The sequence below is a fragment of the Balaenoptera musculus genome, chromosome 10 (assembly GCF_009873245.2).
Source record: "Balaenoptera musculus isolate JJ_BM4_2016_0621 chromosome 10, mBalMus1.pri.v3, whole genome shotgun sequence".
NCBI classification, from domain to species: domain Eukaryota; kingdom Metazoa; phylum Chordata; class Mammalia; order Artiodactyla; family Balaenopteridae; genus Balaenoptera; species Balaenoptera musculus.
Window position 1 is genome coordinate 5,639,880 of NC_045794.1, and position 26,251 is coordinate 5,666,130.

General features: G+C 48.7%; 1 protein-coding gene across 3 annotated transcripts in view; it reads right to left on the reverse strand.

Annotated features, from left to right (window-relative positions):
- Window positions 1-26,251, reverse strand: part of ANO2 (anoctamin 2) — a 344,349-nt gene that overhangs the window by 263,934 nt on the left and 54,164 nt on the right. For 2 of the 3 annotated variants that reach the window (XM_036865658.1, XM_036865659.1), the window contains exon 4: window positions 6,281-6,379. The exons of the other annotated variant lie outside the window; for it this stretch is intronic. In XM_036865658.1, the coding sequence (XP_036721553.1) occupies window positions 6,281-6,379 (99 nt within the window). The remainder of the gene's footprint in view (window positions 1-6,280; window positions 6,380-26,251) is intronic. 3 annotated transcript variants of the gene reach the window in all.

Consider the following 26,251-nt stretch of genomic DNA (forward strand, 5'->3'; position numbering starts at 1 on the left):
TAGTTCTGTTTCTCTAGAGAAACCTTACTAATCCAAGCCTCACATCTGGATAACTGAGACGGCAGAGGTGCTCGGGTCCTGGCCTGGCTGAGTGGCCCCTGAAGCTGGGTGGGCACCAGAATCTGGGGGACGGTCTTCCCGTGCAACTTTTGCAAAAGTCATGGTTACCAGATCAGAATGTCTAGAAAGCCAGTAATAGGTAACTGAGAACAACTTCCAATAATTTACAAAGCTTAATGGAATTAATGTTTTCCTCCTAAGGGGCCACTCGAGCTAACTAAAATGTCACGTTTCTCTGCTTTTTAACTGGAATTATATTAGTCCAATGTGGTTAACACTGATTTTCTCACACTCATCAGAAAATGCTTAACAGCAGTTCTATATGTTTTCAGTTCACGGAAATGAGAAGATGAATTATTCCTTAATAAATGCAGTTTAGTAGATTAAAAAAATATTTCAAAACATGGATTCCACGGAGAGAATTAAAGCCTGAATGGCATTTCTGCTCTAAGCTTTATCCCTGAATTGAGTTAGCGCCGCAGAAATCTACCTACATAACCTGGTAGTACAACCTTTCCTGAACTACAGTTAAGCATGACATCCTCAGTTTTTACCCAGAATCAGTTTAAGAAATGGCCATAGGAAGAACATTCCAGCACCTTATATAAAACTCATATTTACTGAAAGTATGTCCCTTATATTGTTCATGTCCTTTACATAAAATTATGCTTTAGCAACAGGAAAAAGTTCGCCTCCTTTCACCAAACAGATGCTTATTTCTGCAGATTATGAAACCATAGTCCTTTCTGCCTTGGCTACCAGGAAGCTCAGAATGTATTTGTCTCACTTGCATCCATCACCCTTATCTTCTTATTTCTACGATCATTAATTCCCCTGCACTGCCCACTTCCCCCCAAATTAATGATTCTTTTTTATTTGTCCCCTTTCAAAATGATCCATTTGTATTTATGCTTTTGGTCGTAATCCATCTCAAGCCCCGTTTGGGGAAACAGGCTGAGATGTGAATCACATAACCCAGATTCGTGGAGGGAGAGCAAGGGGTGGAGCTCAAGGTCTCCACTTGTCCCACCGGCTGTCTACCCTTTGAAACGGGCGCCTTCGAGCTCTCGCCTCTGCGCCGTGGGGCCTGAGCAGTCCTCCTGCTGGCTTTCCCCGTGACCGCACTGCAGACCTCGCACATGGAGCTATTATGTTTACCGATGCCCCAGGGACCCGCGCTCTAAGAAACAGGAGTCCTCCAGCACGCCGTCCAGAAGCCGCCTGTTCCTGCCTCTCCAACGAGTCCCCGTCCGGGCTGCTGGCTGCCTGGGCAGATTTAAGGAACTGGACCCAACACTGCAGACGCTGCTGGGAAGGGAACTAGCAGGGAGGAGCTGCCCCGATCTGGTGCCAGCTGTGCGCCCTACACACATCACACGCGAATGACGATACCGAAAACAGTAATAATACAGGCTATGCCTCTGTGATAGGCCTCTGAATACGTGGTCACTGCTCCGTACGACAGCCCTCCACGGCACTCACTACTCCTGTTTGGGAGATGAAGGGAGCTCTGAGCCTGCGTTCCTACAAAGGTACCACTGGCTGGAGGTGAACAGCATCTACATGCATGTGAAGAACTCGTAAGCTATAAAGTCCTTACAGGCTCCTGGGAACAGCAAACGTGACCCCTGTAATATCAATCATTCTATCAACAAAGCTACGAAAACTTCGACGGACTGGACGAAAGTGATTTTCACCCATCCCAGGCATGTCCCTTCTTCCAAAATTAGTGGACTCTGGCTGCATGAACACGCTTTCGTTAATATGACCAGAACGGACTCTGTTACCTCGTCCTCATCAATTCTCCCGGAGGCGGGGTGCTCGTTCATATATATTAAAAAGCCAGTGATAAATAAACATAGATATTCACCACCTTGGTAAAGAACAGAGGTGAGAAAGCATCCATTTCAAACCGTCCCAGGCTGCTCAGGGCCAAAGGCCAGGCCTTCCTGCCCCCTTCCTGTGCACGGATGCCGAGTGTCCCTCACAAAATACTGGCTCTTCTGTTGTTGTTTCTGGAAAACAAAGGCTTCCTTCCAAGACTCCCCCCTCTCGGTTAATATCTGTGCTCAGGACTCCATGTCCCTGGACGCATTACTATGGATTCGTCCAGGTTGGAGATCTTGATGTTGTGATTTCCTCCCCATCTTCCCGGTCTCTCCGGACCCTGCTGAGTTATGAGCCAAACCTCCATCGGCCTCCACCAGCCTGGAGGATGCTGAGTGACCCCACCCCATGCCTCAGCCTTCCTCCCCGCCCGCCCCTGCCGCCAGGACGTGGCTGTCTGCAAATGTGGTTTACTCTCATTGCAGTCACTTCCCAAGCCCATTAAAAAGAGGGGAAAATGCCACTGGACTCAGCGCTAGCCCTGCAGACTGCCCCATCTCGTCCTCACCACCATGCTCCTTTCTCACTCCAGGAACTGGGTTTAACCCACCCTTGGAATCGGCATCCCACCCGGCATACCAAGTTATATCCTCCTCTCGCGGTTACAACACTCCCTGGGAGGTAACTACAAGCCGCTGCGTTCTGTGACTACAAAGGAGATCTGGGGCCCTGCGGCTGAACCCGCAGAGGATGCCGGAAGGGTCCACCTGTGTGGAGTCCGGGGCCTAGACACTGTGGGAAAAGTTCCTTCTGTTACATCTGATGCTCGTCAGGGCCACCACCTGGCTTTGCTCTCCCAGACTCCCTGGACCGGCACTTTCCCAGACAGAATCTGTGCTGTGCTAATGGGCTGCTACTTGACACAGTATTTAATCCACGCTGGGATGTCTGGGTGTGTGCCTTCTTCCCGTTGTGCCCTTGGCTGGAGACTCTGAGGGCTCTGATGGTTTCTGAGCCCTTCAGGGTCTCTCCACAGACCCCCCTTCCTCTGGGAGCTCCATCAGTGTTGGCTGCCCATTCTGTCACGAGGGAAGGTGACTGGGGAACTAGGAATTGAGAATACACATGGAAATGTTTGAGAACACAGACACGGTAATAAACTCCTGTGTTTCCACAGCACTAGTCAAGAACTGGATTCTTACAGCTACCTTCTAAGAAAAACAGGGCAGGTGTTATTATGCCCACATCACAGATGAGGAAACTGAGGCTCTGGAAGATGAGGTGACATCCCCAAATCACACAGCAAGTGAGTGCAGAACCAAGGCTAGAAGCCCGGTCTTCCAAGGACTCAACTGATGCAGTGTCTACCACCCTATGCCTCCAAAATAAAAAGGAAGGAGGGGAGGAAACAACCTGAGGGTCCATCAACAGGTGAATGCATAAAAAAGATCATATATATATACGTACACACACACACATACATATAATGGAATATCATTCAGTCATGAGAAAGAAGGAAACCCTGACATTTGCAGCACCACGGCTGGACCTGGAGCACATTATGCCAGGTGAGTAAGTCAGGGAAAGAAAAGTACTGTATGATGTCACTTACACGTGGAATCTAAAAAGCCAAACTTGTTAAAACAAGGAGAAAATGGTGGTTACCAGGGAATGGGGGTGGAGAGATAGGACAGATGCTATTTAAGGGTACAAACTTGCAACAGGTAGTAAATGAGCCCTAGAGATCTAATGCACAGCAGAGTGAATATACACAACAGTAGTATTTCATAACCATCAAACTTGCTAAGAGTCCGGAACTTAGTGATTCCAGCCACTGAAAAGAAAGGATAATTATGTAACATGACAGAGATGCTAGCTATCGCTACAGTGGCAATCATATTACAATCTATGGGTGTATCAAATTAACATGTTGTACACCTTAAATTTACACAAGGTTACACGTCAAATATATTTAAATTATAAAAAAAGAAATGCAAAAAAGAAAAAGAAGGAAGGCAACTCAAAGACGGCTGCGTCACAATACGTCCTTGTCCTAATCATCTCAACTGCAAATTCAAGTGCAGGTACTTCCTAAACGATGGATGGTAAGTTCCAATAGGTTTAGTGTATGGGGCAGATGTGTCACATAAGGAAAACTATGCTCCCATAGGCATGAGCTTGTGGAAGGACAAGCAGAGACCAGAAGGACCAGCACTACTTGGGGGCTGAGACCGTGAATAAGGAGAAGGAGGAGGTGACGGAGAGAGAGGTGTGGGCAGATGTTCAAAGAACAGAGAGGGAGGCTAGGAGACGGCATCAGGGCATCAGGAGAGAGGTGGAAGGGAGAGGGAAGAAGGGACGGAAGAGCATGAGGGCAAGGAAGGATGGAAGACCAGCGAAGGAGAAGAAGGGACAAAGAGGGGAGAGAAGAAGGAGGCACACTTCTTCTAAGTCTCTATATTTCCCGCAAAAAGGACTGTCCTGGGGAGAGAAGCAATAGCAGAGGCATTAAAGTTTGCTCACCTTCTTTCCAAGGATCAGCCAGCATAGATAAAAACACAGGAAGCAAGTTACAAACCGAAGAGATTAAGAGAACGTTAGATATGCAGATGAGCCAGAGAAAGGAGAAGAAATATATATATATATATTGAAGGCAGAAGGAAGACAGGAGAAAGAAAAGGGGAAGGCTGGGTAAGTGAGGACACCCCCAGAGGGAAGCAGACGTCTCCACCCGCAGCTGACTGGGGTCACGTGGCCGTCAAATGGGGAGACCACCGGCAGAGGAGGGGCGCAGGTCCAGAGCCAAGATGGTGCCTGCACCTGAGGACAGCGGTGTTGGGAGTGAGGGGTCAAAAACCAGGAGACAGAGAACTGAGCAGTGCAACTGAAGGGGAGACGGTCACAGCGTGGTCCTCGTGAAACCAAGACACTCAGGCGTGTGGCCCCAAAACATGTACCTTTTACTGGCAAGATGTTTGTAGCTAATATTCATGCTCATGCTTGTTCACTGTTCAATAGTCATTTGCCCTCCTGCCATGGATGTGTTATCCACCTTAACAGATGTATAAGGACAGAACCCACAGACTTCATCCTTTTTGAATAAGGGGGGCATGATACAGCATCACACATGATGATATCTGATGAGTGGTTTTTGATGGGAACAGTAGATCTGCTGTAGCGAAGATGGTGTACACACAGCCAATGATGCTAATCCAAATGTTTTGCTCTCTCTAACCATGCTACTGATAGTGGAGATGGTGATGAGAGAAGGCGGGTGGTAATAGTGCTTGTGTAGAAAGCAGCAAATATGTAGTTCTGTTAATGACGGGGATGGTGAACATTCATGGTAACGGCAGTGAGAATGATGAAGTTGTGATCTCTGCAAAGCTAGGTCACCACTTGTGAAGTAAAACCATTGATGGGTGTGTGGGTGTGTGGGTGTGTGTGTCAGAGACAGAGACAGATCACCTATAGATCATTTATGGTTAAACTAGAGTATCACCTGTCCCAGGGCCCTTTCTAGAGATGCCTCAAATAGTCAAAGTCAATAACCACCCCTTTCTCCTAAAATACCTAGTAAAAAAAGAAGAGTGAATCTGTGGACACATTGCTTTTATCTTTGGAGGTATTTGCTGGATTTTCTTATGCAAGGCAACTGTCACCCAGGAATTCCTTGGGGAATTTTTAAGTTATACATAGACTACAACGGCTGAAAAGGACCTCAAAAATCATCTGAACCGTGTGGCTCTCAACCCAGATGTGCATCAAAACCTCCTGGGGATTTTTTTTTTTTCACAATACTGATGCCAAAGCCTCATTCCATACCAGCCAACTAAATCAAAGCCCCAGGTGGGCTCCAGGCATGAACACTGTGAACACTTTCCCCAGGTGCCTTTGATCAACCCGAGTGAGAAAGAACCTTCTATTTTACAGAAACCCACCGTCACACCACACTTAGTGACAGAGTCACAACCAGAAGAGGGGTCTTCGTGGCAAGCCTGGCGCTGTTCTCCCCGCAGGCTGCCCGCCCAGGCGGTAAGGCTTGCTAGTCTGCTCTCATTGCTACGCCCGCTCTACAGAAATGCCTGGCCGTGCTGGGAGGGAGGGAGAAGGGGGCTATCACAGAGAAATCAAGAAGCTGGACCAGGGCAACGTTCAGCTTCTCACGGAGCACGTCCTGGCGGTGCTCTGAGGCGACACCATCTCCCAAGCCCGGCCCCTCCCCGCCCATCTCTTCCTCGCCTCCTCCACATCACAAACTCAGCGTCCCCAGGGAGACACGTGTGATTCCAACTCCGCAGGACCCACGTCCCACCTGGCCCCGTTCCCAACGCTATACACACACCCAGCCAGCCCTCGCGAGGCCCCAAACCCAGCAGAAACATGCTCGTACTTTCTTGGTGGGGACTTTGATCTTCAGGAATTCCGCCTCTCGGGCCAGCACTTGCCATGGGGCATGGATCCGGACAAAGACGGAGCCCTGGCTTTTACTCTGTAAGGGACGAGGAAGAAGAAAGAGAAACACTTAGGAGACATAGCTTAAATTCCTGATTCCCTAACTCTCCCAAACAAGAAGCCCAGACCTGTTACTTCTTCAGTTTCTGGGTTTTGTTCTCTTTATACCTCACCCAGGGCCAGCCCCCTCCCACCCATAACCCATTCACCACTTCTGGTCTAGAAATGCTCTCATCCAGAGTAGGGAAAGGTTCCCAAAGTGTGCTCCCTGGAGGTCTGGTCGCTTCAGAGGAAAAGGGGAGTTAAAACAATTGTGTTCAGAGATTTGCAATGTAAGCAATTATAATTTTCACAGAAATCCCATTAATGCTTTTTTTTTATTGAAGTATAGTTGATTTATAATATTGTGTTAGCTTCAGGTATACAGCATAGTGATTCGGTACTTATGTAGATTATATTCCATTATCAGTTATTACAAGATAATGGGTATAATCCCCTGTGCTGTACAGTATATTCTCATCACGTATTTTATATTTAGTAGTTACAGCAGTTAGTCGGTTTACCTCTGCTGGATTCAGTGAACAGTCTGGAACCTGTCTCCATACAGATATTTTCATTGTTAAGTTTGTATTTTTGTTCTACTATTTTGCTGTGTCATAGCCCAGATCACAAAAGTGGATCATCTAAGCCTAAAAGTAATGACATAACTAATCATGTAAATGGCACAACTCAGTATAATATCATAAACATAAATCTTGGGCAGGGCTCCGCGTGAATACCGCTATGAATCTAGGTCCCAGGACAAGTCATTCTGTGAGTGCACTGATTTCACCCAAAAATGGAAAGTAAGGAAAGGAAACACAGCGATGAATATCTGAAAACTAGGTTTTATTGACTCAGCAACTCATCTGGCCCGGGGAACAGTGTATGCTATAAAAACTGGTCAGATTACAACATCAAGCCATCAGTTTCTCCTCACCTTCAAAGAAAACCTCAATTTTTTTTCAGAACAAGCACACAAAGGAAAAAAAAAAAAAAACTTTAATTCATTTTGTCACTAAATGAAAAAAGACCAAAACAAGCAGGAAAAATGGGCAAAAGCCCCATTATTGGTGTGAAGCTTCTAAAACTACCTGCAAAATGAATTACAAACACTGTGTTCACAAAGGAAGCAGAACAAGCCAATAGCAAACTCCCTCATCCGATGACCGCTGGGAGTCACAGAAACCCATGTGATGCAGGCCTGAGTGCCACTGACAATTAGGATAAAGCTGAGGGCGGAGTGGGAACCAGGTCCTAGTGAGTGTGCCCTTCAGAGACACGTGCTCGCAGTTTCTTGTTGCATTCACCCCCCGCAGACCACACTACAGGGGAAAGGCGGGTTTGCTGGCTTCCTGGGCATCTCGTGAAGCAGGCTGTATGGAGGCCAGAACTGAGAAGGCACCAACCCTGCAAGCAGCAAAAGTGATCCTGTTCACAGAAAAGCAGTGACAGTCCTCTGCAAAGTCATCTGCAAAGACCAGCTGGTGTTCGTCGATACGCCCTCGGTCTCAGTTTAGCACTGAAGATGCCCGTGGAGGCATCTGAGCACATCCCCCCGTGTGCCAGGCAGAGAACCAGGTAGCGGGGAGAAGACTGCTTTCCCCACCAAAGTGCACTGTCTACAACGGGGCTCTCATGGGTTTTTGAGATGATGAATAAGATAAAAAGACATTTTACAATGCTTGTAATGCACGTGAAGACTGTCTCTCTGATTCTGAAGGCACTCTACCATCTCTTCAATAATTCAGACATCCAGAAGCTACCCCCACTTCAGGGATGAAAGCTCCTGACTTCTAGGGGAGAAGAATGAAGAAGAAACCAGGATTTCCCAGGAAGGTTGAACTGTGGTCTGAAAGTCTTGGATGGTCTAGAGTTGACAAATACCTGAAAATAATACCCATCACTGTGACGCATCTGCACTGAGTGTGAATCGTGTGCCCGGACAGAGCAGGGAGGTTGTGTGTTTTGGCTCGTACAATAGTCACAGGTACTATCACTCTCCACTTTATTGTTTAGGAAATCGAGGCAGGGAAAATTCAAATAATTTGTCCAAAGTTACACAGGTAGTATGATTTTGAAAAGTATTCGAATCCAGGCAGTCTATGCTCTACCTGGTGGTTTTCTCCTCTCATCCCAAAGACAGACAGGACATTTACTACGCATAGTTAAAAACCACATCCGAGGGCTGCAACAGAACTTAAAGACGTGCCTTTTAGACTAAAACTGAATCAAAGGATGGGAGGAATCTAAGAGGCAGTCCTAAGATGAAACACTGAGCCTTCAAGCTCCCAAGTGGACATAGTTCCGACAAAGCCCTGGAAGCGGCTTTCACTGAGAAATTGCCCCAATTTCTCTGTCCACCTATGGCCGCAATACCAGGACTACTAGACAGAGTCATCAATCACTTGCTGCTACTTCTAACGGTAATTTTAGCTTTTCTAATTTAGCGAAAAGAAAGAGGAAGAAAAGAAACCATCTGTGAAGCTGACCTGAAGTCCCAGCCTCTCCATCATGGCCCCAGAAATGATGTTTTCAGTGAAAGATGGCAGACAGTACCATCCCTCTCACGAAGATGAAATCGTGACTATTGCTGATTTTAAAACATTTGGTTTCATTTTTGTTTTTAAATTGTGATGAACCCCTTTTTTTAACTTTATCTGGACGTGGTGCCTCATGTGTATACCAAATGTCCATTAAGTGGATGCAGATGTTTGAGGGAGGGCCAGGGTCCACCCGTGGCCTTGGTGGCAGACTGCTGGCTGTCCCCTGAGAGCCATTCTCCTTTTATTTTTTAACTAAGCATATGGCCTTCCGGAATGAAGACTGCATCCCAACTGAAGTTAGGTGTAACCATAACACTCATTCCTGGCCTATGTGGTACAGGTGGAGGGGTGAAGCAGCTCCTGGTAGCCCCCCGCAAAGATGCAAGTGGATGACTTCTGCCCCTTCATCCTCTTCCCTACCCCTGGATCTACCGCCTGAAACACGAATACAAGTGTCTTAGACCTCGAGGTCAAAGTCAAGGCCAGAAAAGTATCAAGAGAGATGCTGGGTCCTGACTCTATGGAGTGTCTCAGCCACCCTGGGCTGACTCCGGGATTTTTATGTGAAAGGTAAAACTCCACCTTGTTTAGCCCCTATGATTTTAGAGGCTCTATCAATTGCAGCGCAACCGTGTATTAAACTGATGCAAAATTGTTCCCCAATGTCGGGGCATTCGTTCCCTCCAGCAAAGCATGCTGCTTCACCATTCTGCACAAATGGAACTTGTTTCAAAGGAAAATAAAAGCTGGAATGCAGTTGTGCTGGTGCTAACATCTAGTCATCATGTTTCTTTCATGCCGTGCGACATCGTTACCTTCTCATAAAAAGAACACCGAGATGTATGTCTCCCGGAAAAAACAAACAAAGAAACAAACAAATACTTGAAAATCCCTCAGCAGAACTATCACCAAACGCAGAAGCTCTTTTTACTAACCCAGAAATCGAAAAATTGTAAGTTAACATAAACTGAACTAAAAAAGAAAAAAAAAATTCCTATTCTCCAGGCCCAGCTAACTTCCATTCTACCTTGGATTTGGATTCCTTTAGGCGTAGGACGGGAACAGAAAGAGCTTGGGATTTGGATTCAAATAGATTAGGATCTGGATCCTGGATTTTACAGCTGTAGGACATTGGGCAAGTCACTTAACCAAGGGAGCCTCGGTTTCTTCATCAATAGATGTCAACCATTGCAATGATGGGGATTCGCTCTACTCAACTAAAATGACAGCTTCTCGACTACAGGGACAGTACCTGACACTTCGTTTGTGTCCCTCAAGCACCTGGCACAGGCTGGACACAGAGTAGGTCTACACAGAACTCCTGCAACTGATAGAAAAGACTTAGCGAAAACCGTTCCTGTTAGATTAAAATCTTGGTTTGTTTACTGCCTTGAAGTTTTTATCTGTAGGATTTTCAAAATGTCCCATGGACCTAAAGGAAACCATGGGTTCCAAGTATTATTCATCTCTAGAATTTGACGACACGGTCAGAAAGCATTGTTTTCTGAAACCAACACAAAATTTAACATGAAGTATAAGAGATTAGGCATGAGAGCATATAATCCATTCCTAAAAGAGGTTTCATAACTAAGTAATCAGGGTGAGCGGAGGGGCTCCTAAATTTCATCAGGCAACTAAAATTTACGTTCATGTAAAATGAGCTGAAACGTATAATTTGGTTCTGGTCGTCAGAGAAAGGAGAACCAGTGCACAAAGTTTTCTCTAAGAAAGCACAAACCCATCCATCTTGGGGATGCACTATCCCAGGGGTAACAAACGTGAAATGCACGATGGGGCAGGAACATCTCTCCAGCTCAACTGAAACATCTCACAAAACTACGTAACTCTTTTCCACATGATTCCATTTTCGTAAAACCCTACAAATTCTGTTTCTCCAGTTCCTGGGTATCAGGAGGAAGCACCCCAGAAGAGGCAGCAAGACTGCTCTTACAGAAAAGGCTTCTCCTTCCCAAGCAAAGATTGGGGACAACCCAGCCAGGTCCTAAGGCGATGGAAACTAATCACTCTTGTCATAATTTTGTCAAAGGAAAACAGCTGTCACCAAAAGTTCCTGGAAGTGGGGGATGGCCTTCTGTGCTACCAACATGGACAGGCGCCCAGAAGACATGACCTCTGGACCTGGTGGCACAGTGTTTAATCTGTGCATCGCACATCACTGTATTCCCCACAGCTGACACCCAGGAAACCTCTTCTCAAGCCCAGGTGAAGAACTGGGGAGGAGGGAATCCAGCAAAAATTAAGGAGTCAGACCCTCTTATACACCAAGGGCTGAGAGAGCCAGCTCCCCACCTAATCCCTGACCTGCAGGGGCCCCCAGGGCAGCCCAGCACTCTGGAAGGACGGGGACCTCATGCGGAGTCAGCAACGGAGTGGGATTAAGTGTTCCCTGGGCTTCTTTCCACTTCAAAAACCCACAGAAGAAAACGGGGGAAATCTTCACCATTGTCATGGGACAGGTTGGTCATGGGAAGGCCATGGGTATTAGGGTTTGAAGACTGACTGGGTCTTGGGCCCCAGCTCTGTCACTTCCCAGCCATACCATTTTTGGCGAGTCACCAAAGCTCTTGAAACTCATAGGCAATGTTAAAATAATTGAAATGATTAATAATAATACCACCTGGAGGAGTGAAGGATGGACTTTATGAGGGACCCGTGGAATCTTTCAGGGGCGGTAGATATATTCTTTGTCTTGATTATGATGATGGCTTCATGGGTTTGTACGTATGCCCAAGCTCAACAGATCAGATCATTTTAAATAGGTACAGTTTATTATACATCAATTAGGCTAGGGAAAAAAGATTTGCAAAAATGTAAAATAGTGCCACATTTCTCACCACTTTTTTGTTTTGAAAAATATTGTTTTCATAAAAATGTGTTATTTATAACATATAAAATGTCATTTATAACATAAAATATGTTATTTATGTTAAATAAACATGTTATTTATTTAAAATATATTGTATACTGTTAGTTTTTAATTAATAAATAGGTATTCAAAAGCTAATACTGATTCTGCGGTATCTCAGGATCAAATGAGATTATACACAGGAAAGCGTTTTGCAAATTCTAAACTGTGTATAAAAGGATTTTTTTAGGAGCAAGGTCAGGGGCAGCCACTGCCAAATCTCTGCCCTGGGACTCAAAGTGCAGGGCGTCCTGCTGCCCCCTGGGCCACAGAGCACATGCCCTTGACCTCCACAGGGAGGCTACCATGCTTCTTGGATCCCACTTGAGAGACATCATAGCTGAGCCCACCGTGGCAATAGTTCCTGGCTTCCCTGAACACCCCCAAGTGAAGCTGAAGGAGAATGTTTCCCCTGGGAATTTAGAATGTGGGAAGTAACAGGCGGAACAGAATCCAGGAGCCAGAGACCCAACTTCTACCATAGAAGAGGATAAAAATCCATAAGCCCTGAAGATGTTGGCAGAAAGAACAGGGCCTCTCCCAAGACCAGGCCCCAGGCACAGAGGCCCAGCCCCACACCGAGGGGAGAAGGTCACAGATAAACTGGAGGAAAGACCAGAGGAAAATGCCGCCCTTTCCTATTCGTCACAGGAGAACTATTTTGGACAGTCGACATCCCCCAAGTGGAATCAGATGCTGCAGATACCAGCTCTCAGCAACCTCTCACCCCACCAGGACACTGCGAGCATGTCAAGGCCCAGGGAAGTGAAAGGCAGCTGCAGAGCAGGGGCAGAGGGTCACCTAGCTGGGCGGCTGACAGAGACCTAGACCAAAGACGACGGGTAGGTCCTGGCTGTGCTGGGACAGTCCCAGGTTATGTCTCCTGCCTCATCGTTCTATCCAGCACAGCATTTTAGTATTACCAAAAATGTCCCAGATTGGACAATAAATCATAGAGTCTCCCTACGCATCACCAATGAGCACCACTAAATTCAACAGCCGTCAAACCTTTGGGCAGGAACGCCCAGTATCTCCTTCAGGACTTGCATTCCTTTGACCCGTGTAATAAATGTCCCACTCAGAGAAAAGCATTTCCAGGAGTTTAAAAGCCCATCACATTACCTTTAGAAGTACCCACCTCTCTCGTATTCCTCCTAACTCAAAACTTGTGTGATTTTTTGATTTAGATACTTGTCTTCCCTCCTCAAGGCACTTCTATAAAACCTTCATGCTATCAGTCATTAACTCCCCTCGCCTTCCCTCCAAAAGATGTGCCCTTGCCTTGTCTGAGCAGTGACTCACCTCTCCCCTAAGGAATATCTCCACTGTTTCCTACTATTCAATCACCCCATCATATTTCAAATCAACAAGTATTTATTGGGCAACAACTGTGTGACCAGCAATATGCTAAGAGTTAAGGGCACGCAGAAGAAATACAAGCCATCCTACGGCTCCCAGTCTCCTTAAACACCAGATAAATGATATCTAGCACACAAGACAGATGAATACCATCATGACTGGGGTGATTAATGTCCAAGTGGACAGGACGACTAGTCGATGCCCAGTGGTTGGCTGTTTCCCTTTTCACTCATCAATAATTGCCAGATTTTGCGCCCAGAGAAACACTCTTCCCGGATCTCAGCCGTATGTTTTCGGTAGAACTGACCCCACCATCAACTCCAGGGATCAGACCAATTAGCTTGAGCCCGTCGGCATACCCATCCCCCTGGCCGCAACAACTGGTTCTGGAATATGTTCGTAATGCAACCGGAATCAATAAGATGTGAGGAAATGTTGGCTAGGGTTTCGGGGCAAAGCAGCTTTCTCCGTCTGCCAGAACTCTGGGGAGAAGAGTGGCAGTCGAGGGAAGCCCTGGGTCAGCCAAGGGACCACTGAGTAGGTAGAGGATGGAGTGGACCCTGCAAAAGGTTGAGCAGAAAGATGGAGAAATAGGGGGTCCTTGGGAACCTCATTTGAGCTGCTGGATTACTCCTCACCAGACCTACTTATGGTCTTTCTGATGATATGAGCTTATAAATTTCCTTTGTTGCTTAAACCAGTTGAGTTGGGTTTTCTGTCGATGCAACCAAGAGTTCTCAATGATAGAAGAAACCAGTGGAAGAGCTGACTCCAGGCTGGAGGAGCCAGAAAGGATTTCCTGGAGGAGAGGGAACCTGAGTGGTACTTCGAACACCGTGATGGGATTTCCATGTGCAAAAGGCTGTGGGTGGCACGAAGAGGAGTGAGATGAGGCTGCAGAAGGGGAGTGGAGCTCGGGAGCCGAGGGCTGAGATGCGGCCCGTGCTGGACGCTCCACCCACAATCCTGCTGCTGCCCGTGAAGCTCACAATAGTGACCCTGATGGGTCAGCCCTGTGCACTCCCCTGGATGCATTGTACCTGTGACAGGATAAAGAACAATGGAAGTCCCCCCCCATCAGGGACCCCTGAGAGAATGCCCTCCTCCTTCTCCTTCTCAGTGGAGTCGGGAACCGCTTCCCACTTTCTAGCAAGACCAAGAAGGGCAGCAGACAGGCAGCGACCGTCCAGCTGCTCTGGGGCTGGTCTAGGTCATGGTCAACAGAATAAAGGAGAAGCCTCTCGGTGCTGCCGTGACCTCCTCCAGGTCAGAGGAAGCAGGCTTCTTGAAGGCGCGGCTCTGACGACTCCTTCTCGGGGTCATTAACCCTTCGTAACTGAGGTCTTACACAGGGAGGCGGACTTTGAACACGCACAAAGAAGCTGTAGAATCTTCTGCAACCTAGTTACAAGCTTTCTTCGGCCAAAGAACCCTTTCTTCCAACCCAATATCGCATGGGGCTACCCGCGCTGACCTCTGGAGGCCAGAGCTCCACCTGCTCGCCCCCACTTGGCCCTGAGATGTTCTCCGTGTCTCTGTCATGCAAACCACAGGAGCTGTGCCATCCCCTTAGGAAGTGGGTGGGAGCTTTTTTGTCACAATGACTGGGGAGCACCCCTACCACTTAGTGGATGGAGGGAAGGATGCCAGACATGCTCCAAGGTGCTGGGAAGTCCCAGCCAAGGAAGAGTTATCCTCCCTGAGGATAATGCACCATCGAGAATCACCGCCCTACGCAGAAGTTGAGACACAGACGTAGAGAACAAACGTATGGACACCAAGGGGGGAAAGCCGCGGGGGGGTGGGGATGGTGGTGTGCTGAATCGGGCGACTGGGATTGACATGTATACACTGATGTGTATAAAATTGATGACTGATTAAAAAAAAAAAAAAGATGCTAATGTTGCACAAAAAAAAAAGACACATGCACCCCAATGTTCATTGCAGCACTATTTACAATAGCCAGGTCATGGAAGCAACTTAAATGCCCGTCAACAGACGAATGGATAAAGAAGATGTGGTACGTATATACAATGGAATATTACTCAGCCATAAAAAGGAACGAAATTGAGTCATTTGTTGAGACGTGGATGGATCTAGAGACTGCCATACAGAGTGAAGTAAGTCAGAAAGAGAAAAACAAATATCGTCTATTAACGCATGTATGTGGAACCTAGAAAAATGGTACAGATGAACCGGTTTGCAGGGCAGAAGTTGAGACACAGACATAGAGAACAAACGTATGGACACCAAGGGGGGAAAACCGCGGTGGGGTGGGGATGGTGGTGTGCTGCATTGGGCGACTGGGATTGACATGTATACAGTGATGTGTATAAAATTGATGACTGATTAAAAAAAAAAAAAGATGCTAATGTTGCACAAAAAAAAAGACACATGCACCCCAATGTTCACTGCAGCACTATTTACAATAGCCAGGTCATGGAAGCAACTTAAATGCCCGTCAACAGACGAATGGATAAAGAAGATGTGGTACGTATATACAATGGAATATTACTCAGCCATAAAAAGGAACGAAATTGAGTCATTTGTTGAGACGTGGATGGATCTAGAGACTGCCATACAGAGTGAAGTAAGTCAGAAAGAGAAAAACAAATATCGTCTATTAACGCATGTATGTGGAACCTAGAAAAATGGTACAGATGAACCGGTTTGCAGGGCAGAAGTTGAGACACAGACGTAGAGAACAAACGTATGGACACCAAGGGGGGAAAACCGCGGTGGGGTGGGGATGGTGGTGTGCTGCATTGGGCGACTGGGATTGACATGTATACAGTGATGTGTATAAAATTGATGACTGATTAAAAAAAAAAAAAGATGCTAATGTTGCACAAAAAAAAAAGACACATGCACCCCAATGTTCATTGCAGCACTATTTACAATAGCCAGGTCATGGAAGCAACTTAAATGCCCGTCAACAGACGAATGGATAAAGAAGATGTGGTACGTATATACAATGGAATATTACTCAGCCATAAAAAGGAACGAAATTGAGTCATTTGTTGAGACGTGGATGGATCTAGAGACTGCCATACAGAGTGAAGTAAGTCAGAAAGAGAAAAACAAATATCGTCTATTAACGCATGTATGTGGAACCTAGAAAAATGGTACAGATGAACCGGTTTGCAGGGCAGAAGTTGAGACACAGATGTAGAGAACAAACGTATGGACACCAAGGGGGGAAAACCGCGGTGGGGTGGGGATGGTGGTGTGCTGAATTGGGCGACTGGGATTGACATGTATACACTGATGTGTATAAAACTGATGACTGATTTAAAAAAAAAAAAGATCTTGTGGTGATTTATGTCAAAAAAAAAAAAAAAAGAATCTCTGCCCTACAGCTCAGAGAGAGGACACTGAAACCACTGTGCTGCCTACAGAACATCAGACCTGACCTAAAAGCCGGAGTCAGCGACTATCACACCTGTCCCCCTCCCCCTTCCCCACCAGACTCAGCCTTGAAAGATATTAAGGTAGAGCTTAGAGAAGTCGGCTTATGAGTAAAGGCTATTCGATTAACTAAAACCTAGATCTTGGCCCGATACAGATGCACTGACCAGGGACACTCAGGAAAAGACCCATCGATGGTGATGAGAAAAAAAGGAGAAGCTGATTGTTTTGTGGGCTTCCAAAAATATCCAGAATTTAGCCTCTCTGCCAAGGGTACCATGAAAATAGTCCATCAGCCTCGAGTGGTTTGGCGGCCAGGGGATAAAGCAGATGGGGTCCCTGAGAAGCAGAGGGCATTAAAGGAAGAGCTCAGAGAGGCTTGGCTTCAACTCCCCGCTCTGCCATTTACTCCCTGTGCGATCATGGGTATGTGAAGCGGCCTCTCTTGAGACTCAGTTTCCCTTTTGGTAAAAGAGAAAAATAATAACCCAGAAGCAACAGGGGGCCCACAGCGTGCTTGTGAAGATGAGCAAGAAGATGAGAAAGGCACCTCGCCCGGTGCCTGGCTCAGGATAAGCAGGTGCTCGAGCCGATAATAACTGGATTCTGCAAGCGGAGTCCTCTGGCCAGAGGAATTTGAATCGAGGGGGTTTGTGCAATCCAGTTTCCAGGATCCTCCCTTCTTTCCCAGAAAAACCTGGCTCCCGGGGCACTTTTTTCCCTCTCTGAGGCAAGAGCCCAGTTTGGAACACGTCCCCTCTACGTGGCCAAAACAGGCTTTTCGACCGCGAGTCTCTGCACACACACCTCGCGGAGCTGGCCCTGCTGGAGGCCGCCCGCCCCTCCCCACAGCCCCAAGTCTGGAAGAAAAGGGTCATCAACCACGCTAATTAAATCTGCAGATGATAACAAACTGGGCGGTGCTGCGAACAGCACCAGAGAGGATGGGGAAATAAACGAGAAGGGACCTGGGGAGTTTAGAAAATACAGGACAGGAAATAACAAAATGAGAGTCGATGCAGAAGAATGCAAGTAAGTCTAACTGGGGGGAATAATCAGAAACGTAGACCCTGGCTGGGGGGAGGAGAGGGAAGCTGGGAAAAGGCTGAGGAGCTGAGGGCTTGGGGTAGGTGAAAGGCAGGTGGCAAGGGGAGGGTGGGGAGCAAGAAGGGAGCAGCAGCAAGCCGAGCTCAAAGCCTGCAGGTGAGACCAGATGGGGCGTGTGCAGCAGTGGCTGACCCAGGCCCGGGGCCCAGGCAGCAGGGCCAAGCAGCACTCTCCAAGCTGGGCCTCCATTCACACCTCCTCCAAGAAGCCCTCCCGGCCTGCTCACCTGTCACTCATCTGTGACAAGTGGCCCCATGTTTGATTGGTGGGCATCTTTTTTCCACATCCGACTCCCCTGTCTCCACCAGACTCTCAGTCCCCCAGGGGAAAACGCCCCAGCTCTGCAACTCACCGGGTTCCTCCCGGCATCAGCGCTAAGCCCGGGGGAAGCTTTCAACAGAAAGTAGGGTCTGCATCATCTCCAGCAACACAGGAAAGAGAAGGATTTCTGTCTGCAAGCCCTCGTGGTTCAAGATCACATCTGAGGCGTCTCCGTCTTCATCTCTACGTCCCTGATGCTGGTGTGACGCTTAGCGCATGGTGCCCCCGAGTCAATGCATGTTGTCTGTTTAACCCTTTGCGGGCCAGAACACAAACCAGACACTGTTCAGGGTCCTGGAGCCAGAGGACAAAAGACGCGTCTGGGGAACACAATGAGGCATGTGCCCCACCGCCTCGTGTGACAGTGACTCTTCTGATGTCACCACAATGTGGGGAGTGGTTTCTCCAAGGCTCCAGTGGTCTCCCTGGGGTGCCTGCCTCCTTTCACATGAAGACTTCATAACCAATAACCATGATCAATAGCAATCGGGAGAAGAAGGTATAACGCTGGCCCTGCAGAGAAACCTCACTGCTGCTGGGACCCCTGCCAAGTCAAGCTCCCATGGAGAAGGGCAGGAGCCCCTCTAAACCCAAGAATTCTCATCAAACGTGTGTGCTTTAAGGGATGAAGGAAGCCAACACCGAACGCTTGCTTTGAAGCTCAGTCTCCTTTGGCATCAGGAACAACAGGAGGGGAAGTAAATGTCAAAAGTGCTGGAAAATCTCCCTGGGAGAGGCCAGGGACGAAGGTGTTTTTCGAGTGCCTTCTACGCAAAGCAGATTCCTTAGAACCCAAGCCCACAGGACACTCACAATTCTGAGAGGTCCCTGGAGAGAGAGCCCACGGCCTTTCCCGCTCCTCGGACCCACACTATCCGAGCACCACTCAGCCCCCAAGAGGGGGCGGGGACAGACAAGGGGAAAGTTGATGAGACACAGAGACCCAGGCCCTGTGCCAGCTCCCCACTTCCCATCTGTGCCTTCGGTGCCGCACCTGCGCCTCACTGGGCTCTGCTTATTCTTACCTATGAAGTGACAGGGCTGAGCTCAGAAAGTCCAGTCCCACTGAGAGGATCCTTTGACTTCACGAAGGGCAGGAATTCTCTTAGCATTTTAGATTCAAGAACTGGCCTTTCCGTCCATCTACTGCAAATGTAATTTGACAGGCTGTGAAGCTCCCAGCCTCCTGGGAAAACCCGGGAGTCACAGAGACTTACACCATCTAGACAGAACCGTGTTTCTTCTTGTCTCCTTTCCCCAAGCCTCCCATCCCTGTTCTCGTATTCTAAAACTTGAAAGGATCAAAGGCCCTACTCAGGGGGAGGCACCACTCTGCTGGATGAGAAATGCAGCAGGCACCAGCCAGCATGAAGGGTAACTATCCTAACCAAGTGCTTATCCTAACCAAGGCGGCCACATGCAGTTGTGCAGGTCACGCACTGCACAAAGATGCTACAGTAAGGGGGCACCAACCATAGAGAAGATATCTTAGAGTTGTATTATTTACTAGGTCAGCTTTCTGGTGACGGCAGTAAAGTTTTGATCAAATAAAATCATCATATTAAGACAATTTTCCAAAAATGGAAGGAAAGCATCTTGAGGAAGACAGACTCCTTTCTAACTGGCAGGAAGATACCATACGGGCTGGCTGTGGCCCCAGTCTTAACCCCAGATGCTGATCCACAGGAAAAGGGCCAGAGAGAAAGGGGGCAGCACCACTTAGTGTCCTTTCCACGGCCCCAAAGCAAAACTTGCTCTCAAGAGTATAATCTGAAAAAAGTCATCTACATGGGTTGTAAATGACTAGTAAGCCAAAGCAGAACCCCTCCAGGGATATCTGTATTTTTTAAAAGATCAAGTAGAAGGATGACGTCTTAAAGACTGGCCCCTGTCTTGTTCAAGCGTTAGCACCTGGAGTGGAGTAAGCAGCCTACACAGTCCACCGGGACCAATGGAACCAACGGAGGAATGGCAGAAACCTACCAGAGGGCGGTGGAAGAATCCAGGTCTCCTAAAGCCCCAGCACACAAGGAGCCCCTGGCTGGCTGGAAAGGCCACCATACCCCACTCAGAATCCTTCACAGGCCTCCCACACAGGATGTGCTCAGGGAGCCTCATGATTGTTTCTGAGGCCAGAGAAATCTGGAGATGTAGCATCTTCTAAGCTCCTTTTGTTCATTCTGCAACCAAGAGAATCAGAGAAGCAGTCCAGAAACTAGTCCCAGGATGTCAGCCAGCTCTAACCAGGTCCAGGTAAATAAGACAAAAGAAAATGTGTTTTCAATTCTCCTCCTCCTGGTAGCCAGCTGTTTCTCAGAGCTCTCCATAGGCGCCTCCACCTGCCTCTGGCCTTGCTCTGAAGGGTCTGTGCCCTGGGCATTCCTACGTGCTGACTTTCACACATCACTGAACCCACATCCTTTCCAACTAATGGAGATTCTGGGATGTCCTCAGGAAGTTCATAGTCTAAACTCAGGTGCCCACATGCAGGGACTTCCAAGTGACAAGTTTGGCCATCTACGACAAGGCCACCCTTCTGAGGCATAACAGGCCGATGAAGGTCTGATTCCACTAGCTGAACTGAGACGGCGACTTTGAAGGCTTTACCCCACCAGCGACTCACAGCAGACAGACCTCAGCGTACAAGGAGGCTGATGGGGGAGAGGGTGAAGGTCCAGGGGCCTTTCTAAAGAAGCTCAAATCATACCACCTGGGTGATGGCTGCACAACTTTGTGAGTACACTAAAACACTGGATTCTACACTTCACAAGGGTGGATCTTAGAGTACAAGAACTATATCTCAATTTTTTTAACAATCATGCTACCCAAACCCCCATTTCTGCCCACAAAGAGGGCCAGTCCTGCCAGGACTCTGGACAAGCTTCCTAAATAGCTTTTTTCTTAGGAAAAGAATGTGCCCCTGGTCCCGGGAGGAAGCTGGTATAATGAAAACAAACAAACAAAAAAACAGGATCCGGAACCAGACAGCCCTATGATTTTTTTATGACCTTGTATGACCTTGGCAGTTATTTCACCTCTCTGAGCCCTGGTCCATGGAATGGGGGGGAGGCCGCCCTTCACGGGGCCACCGTGAAGGGCCGATGTGAGGAGGTGTGGGGACACTGCCCATGATGCCCACGTGGCAGGTGCACGTCATGCGTTTTCTTCCGTGACAGGGTACTCTTTGCACTGGGGCCTTTTTTTCAGTGTTTGGTAACGTGGGCTCGGCAGCGAGGCTCCTATAAGTGACGCATTTCCACGCTACTGTAGATAAGTGAGGCCAGAAACGGGGCGAAAGGGAGGGGGTGAGGACTGAGTGGGAGGCCCTGCAGGGTCAGAACTGAGTAACTGGGCCCGGAAGTGCCTAAAGCAGCCCTCTTTCTTTCTCGCCCTCAGGACACCTGGTGTCCCCGGCTCTTGAACTCTGGCCTGTGTCATCCTCCAGCTCTCCTGCTGGACCAGCTAAGCCTCCGACGCCGGACAGCTTTGGGGTTGCCGTGCAGATGGCAAATAGTGTCCATCATTTGCCAGACTCTGTGGGCAAATACCGTCCACCTCGCTTTGCACTGCCTTCCCCTCCCCGTCCACGTCCCTGCCGTCCCCGGCTCGCTGGGGGATTTGGGCCGGGGCCGGCCCAGCACCCGGGGGAACCCAGGGAGCCCACTTGAAGCGTGAAGGAGGCGGGAGGAGCACATTCCGCGTATGAGGGGTGGGCTGAGCCAAAGCGTCCTCTCCGGCAGCTCTTCGGCCTTTCCGCCAACACGTCGGGACAAATGAGGCATTTCCGTGGATCACCGGAGACGCGTGGCATCCCGACTGGCGCCTCCCCGACCTGACGGGGCTGCGTGGGAGACGTTCAGCGTTTAAAGAAGCTCCTTGCTTAGGGGTGGTGAAGCGTCTTGGAAGAAAGCTCTGCAGGTGGCCAGAGCGTGTGTGACTAACCACACGGGGAGCTGCCAATCCGGCCAGGGCTCAGGGACAGCCTCGGAAACCTCGTGACATCGCCTTCCCCCCAGGGCAACCAGGGCGGAGGGCCAGGCCTCAGAGCTCAGCGCTCTCCCACATCCACGGGGTCCCCCGTATGAACAAGGAGGGACTCACAAAGGGGAACCAGACACAGACCCTGCCCTCGAGGAGCTTACAGACTGCGGAAACCTACAAGATGCTAGGAAAAGAGACCAGGAGTCTGGGGGCTACAGAACCTTTACGGGGGGGGGGGGCTGTCGAGGAGGAGCCACGCTTCTCAGCCCCTTCCCCTAAGAGCTAGGTCACGGGGTCAGGGCCCCAGGGCTCAGCTCACCATCGGGGAGGAAGGCAGGATGCCCACCTGAGCTGCCACCTCCAACTGGATGAGCTCGGAGACGTGGCCTCCCTCCCCTCCCCCCCCCCACCCCTCCCTTCCCTTACACAGTGAAGGTTGGGGTCACATGACCCGTAAGGACCCTTCAACTTGAGTTGCATCGTTGATGCTTGACATTGAACCCATGCCACCCCTGTTCTCACAGCCTCCCGGGCTGGCTCGGCCCCAGCCTTGGCCTCTCTCTCTCTTTCTGTCCGTAATTCTGTGCGCCTGTGAGAGTGTGCCCCGGGCACCCAGCCTCCTCCCAGCCCCACAGACCTCCTGCCCACCTGCAAGCTTTCTGACATCATTCCCAGGCCAACCTCACACACATCTCCACAGCTCCCCCCAAGCCACTCCTTCAGGTCATCTTTCTCCAAATCCCATGTGCCAGCTGCACACACACAAAACTCCAGAGAGCCCCTGAGGATGAGGTCCGTGTCTACTTCTCATTCGGAACTCTGCCTGCTAACCCATCATCTGGGACGGGGTCAGCAAGCTTATTCTATACAATGGCAGATGGTAACTACTGTAGGCTTTGCTGGCTATGTATCATAACCACTCAACTGTGGAAGTGGAAAAGCACAGACAATACATTTTAGGTACCAAATTTCCACCACAATTTTATTTACCTAACTAGGCGGTGGGCTGGGTTTGGCCTGCAGGCCCTTGATCTAGTTTGCCAACCCTTGATCTAGTTCAGGTCTTACTGACGGTCACACCTCCACCTGGCCCTTCTCTCACAGCCATGACTGTTCCATGTCTGTCTGCTATACTGGCGAGTGAGCTTCTTGAAGGCTGGTTCTATGTCTTTTCACTCTTGAACCCCAGTCTAATACTGTGCCTTGTATAGAGTAGACGTCCAATAAATGTGTCCTATTAATGCTCTGATCTGATGGCACATTTCACATCTCACGAGCTAGGGAGATCGTCAACTAGGACGAACCACAAGATAGCAAGAGGCAGACGAGCCCTAATGCGAGGATGGCCCTGGGCTGAGACCCAGACACACGAGTTTGCGCCGTACCTGCTGGAGAACGCAGGGGAGGCGAACGGGCCCGCTGGCCACGGCCCTGCTCCTGGAGGAACTCCGTTCTGCTACATCAAAGGGCGCATCTCCTGATCAAAAGTTTGGACCAGACACTCCACCTTCTGGACCCATTCCTCCAGCTCCTCCCACGCGAACTATCCCCGCCTGATAGCCCTCCCGGGACCGGGGTCAACCATGGAGGGCAGACGTCTGCGGGCGCCCAAACCCTTTCATCTGAACCTGCAGCAGACGCAGAGACGCAGTCTCGATCCCAGCACATCCACACGCTGCCAATGAGAGCGCATCAAGACACGTCGGGCCGCTCGACCCTCAGCTGCCCTGTGATTAAGTGAAATGATCCCCATCCTAAAGAGGATCAGACTGTGCACAGAGAGGCTCAAAATCACTGCGGTGAGGGGCAGAGCCAGGCCTGGGGCTCCAGCACGACGCGGCCACCACAAAAAGCCCACAGGGCCTTGGCCACAACTAGAAAGACAGAGAGGAAACTGTCTCTCTGTTCTCATGGATGCATTTCAAGTGGGCCGACATATCAGAGCCCATTCAGAGGAGAGAAACGAGAAAAGTAAAAGAACTCAAGGCCACATCAGATGGGAAATGGCTGAAGGCGTTTGACTAGCGGGAAATCCAGGGCCGGGGTGTGGGTAAGCCTCCATGGCATCCGGCTTGCGCAGGGCCAGGACCAGCCGAGGAAGAAGCAGGGTCCCACCGTCTGGCCATGGCCCAAGCCAGGCGGAATCGTGTTCTAATATATGTTCAGGTTCTTGGATAATAAATAATTAATAATAATAATAATTTTAATTACTTCCCTTGTTTTTTGGAATGACAGTAAATAAACACTCCTCCCATTTTAAAATAAAGAGCCAACGGTTATTATAATGGGCTGGATAGTGGCTTTCCGAAAATTCATGTCCACGTGGTAGCTCAGCATGTGACCTTATCTAGAAAGAGGGTCCCTGCAGATGTAACCAGTTACGATGAAGTCACATGGATGAAGGTGGGCCCTAAACCCAATGACTAGTGTCCTTATAAACAAGAGAAAAGGACGCACAGGAAAGAAGGCATGTGAAGACAGAGGCAGAGGTTGGAGTGGTGAGGCCACAAGCCGAGGGACAGCACAGACTGGCAATCGTCAGAGGCCAGGAGAGGACCTCCAGAAGTTACCAACCCTGCTGACACCTCGATTTTGGACTCTGGCCTCCAGAACTGTGAGAGAATAAATCTCTGTTGTTTTCGGCCAACAAGTCTGAGGTAATATTTTATGGCAGCCTTAGAAAACAAATACAATTATTCACTAGAAACATTATTAGACTGAGTAATATGGAGAAACAGAGTAATATGTTAAGAGCACATAATACAGAGCAAAACTGCCTGGGTTCAAATCCCCAGCCAACAATTCACCAAGTGTGTGACCTTGGAATAGTTATTTGACTTTCCTGTGCCTCAGTTTACCCTTCTACAAAATAGCAAAAGTATTCCCCTAAAAAGATTACTGTACAGATTCAGTGCCTTAATACATGTAAAGCGCTAAGAACAGAGTCTGTATCAGGGAATGTACACCCTAAACCTTAGATATTACCGTCAGCTAAAGCAGACTGGAGAGTTTGGATTTTGCAATTTGTCACAATCACTGCTGTAATAGTGGAGAGTAATCATGCCTCTCTATGAAGTATAAGGCACTGTAGCAAACAGATGATGTTTGAGGTATTCTAGCTCTAATTTTTACACTAAGGGAAGTAGGATAATCCTTTCTTAGATGAAGAAATTGAGGCTCAGAAAGGCTGAGTACCTCGTTCAGGATCACACAGTAAGGGGTGATGCAATCAAGGCTTACACTGGGGTCTGCGTGACCTGGGTATGCCTTTCTATAATACCACGCTGCCCGCTCTAGGGCAGGGACCAATTCTGCTCCCCGCTGTCTTACCAGCCCAAGCACAAGAGTGCTCCCAATATTTGATGAATTAATTAATTCACTAAGTAGAGTATAAATGCCCTGGATATCAACATGATTGACTTTCTCTTAAGCTCGGTCCACACAGCATAGAAACAAGTTCCCAAGACCAACAAAGCTAGACAGTGATCCCTAAACAAGACAACAGATTTATGGGAACATCACATTCCCACACTGATTTACACAGCGTCCCGTGTGGACACACACACCTGTGGAGGGCCTGCAAGAACACAGCAGTGTTTCTTCATCCTTCTCCATCGGAAGCATGACCCGATATTAAATCTGTTTGCCTCCCCTGCTCCCAGGGAAGGAGGATGCGGGTGGCGGAGGGGTGGAAGCAGCACCAGGGTCAGAGCTAAAGATCCAAGCGAAGCCGAGTCTATATTCATCATTTCTCCTCCGAATAATCAAAACATCAGGTGAAGCTGCAGGCAGATAAATAAGAGTTGACTGCACCCAAACACGAGAAACAAAGCTCATTTCAGAAGTCCTCGTGCTTTCTGGCGGATTTCTGATGCGACAGATAGAAGAGAAAGTCTAAACTGACAAGTGACGAAGCATCTGTAGCTCAGATACACAACAGAAGAGGAATAATTATCTGAGGGGCTGTATAGCCAGGAACAGCTCCTGAGCTCTCTCCAGGCCAAGCCTGTGTGAAGCACTGGGGTTACACGGATAGAGGACACCACCCTCACCCCTGCCAGGCGCTCGCTGTCTAGTGGGGACACAGACACGAAAGCAAAGTATCACGACAGGTGCCAGGTGCAATGGACGTGGGGAGGAGGATCCCAGGAGGTCAAGGAAGACTTCACAGGAGAGACGGTGCTTGAGCTACGAACAGCACATCGGGGGAGGGAAAAGCGTC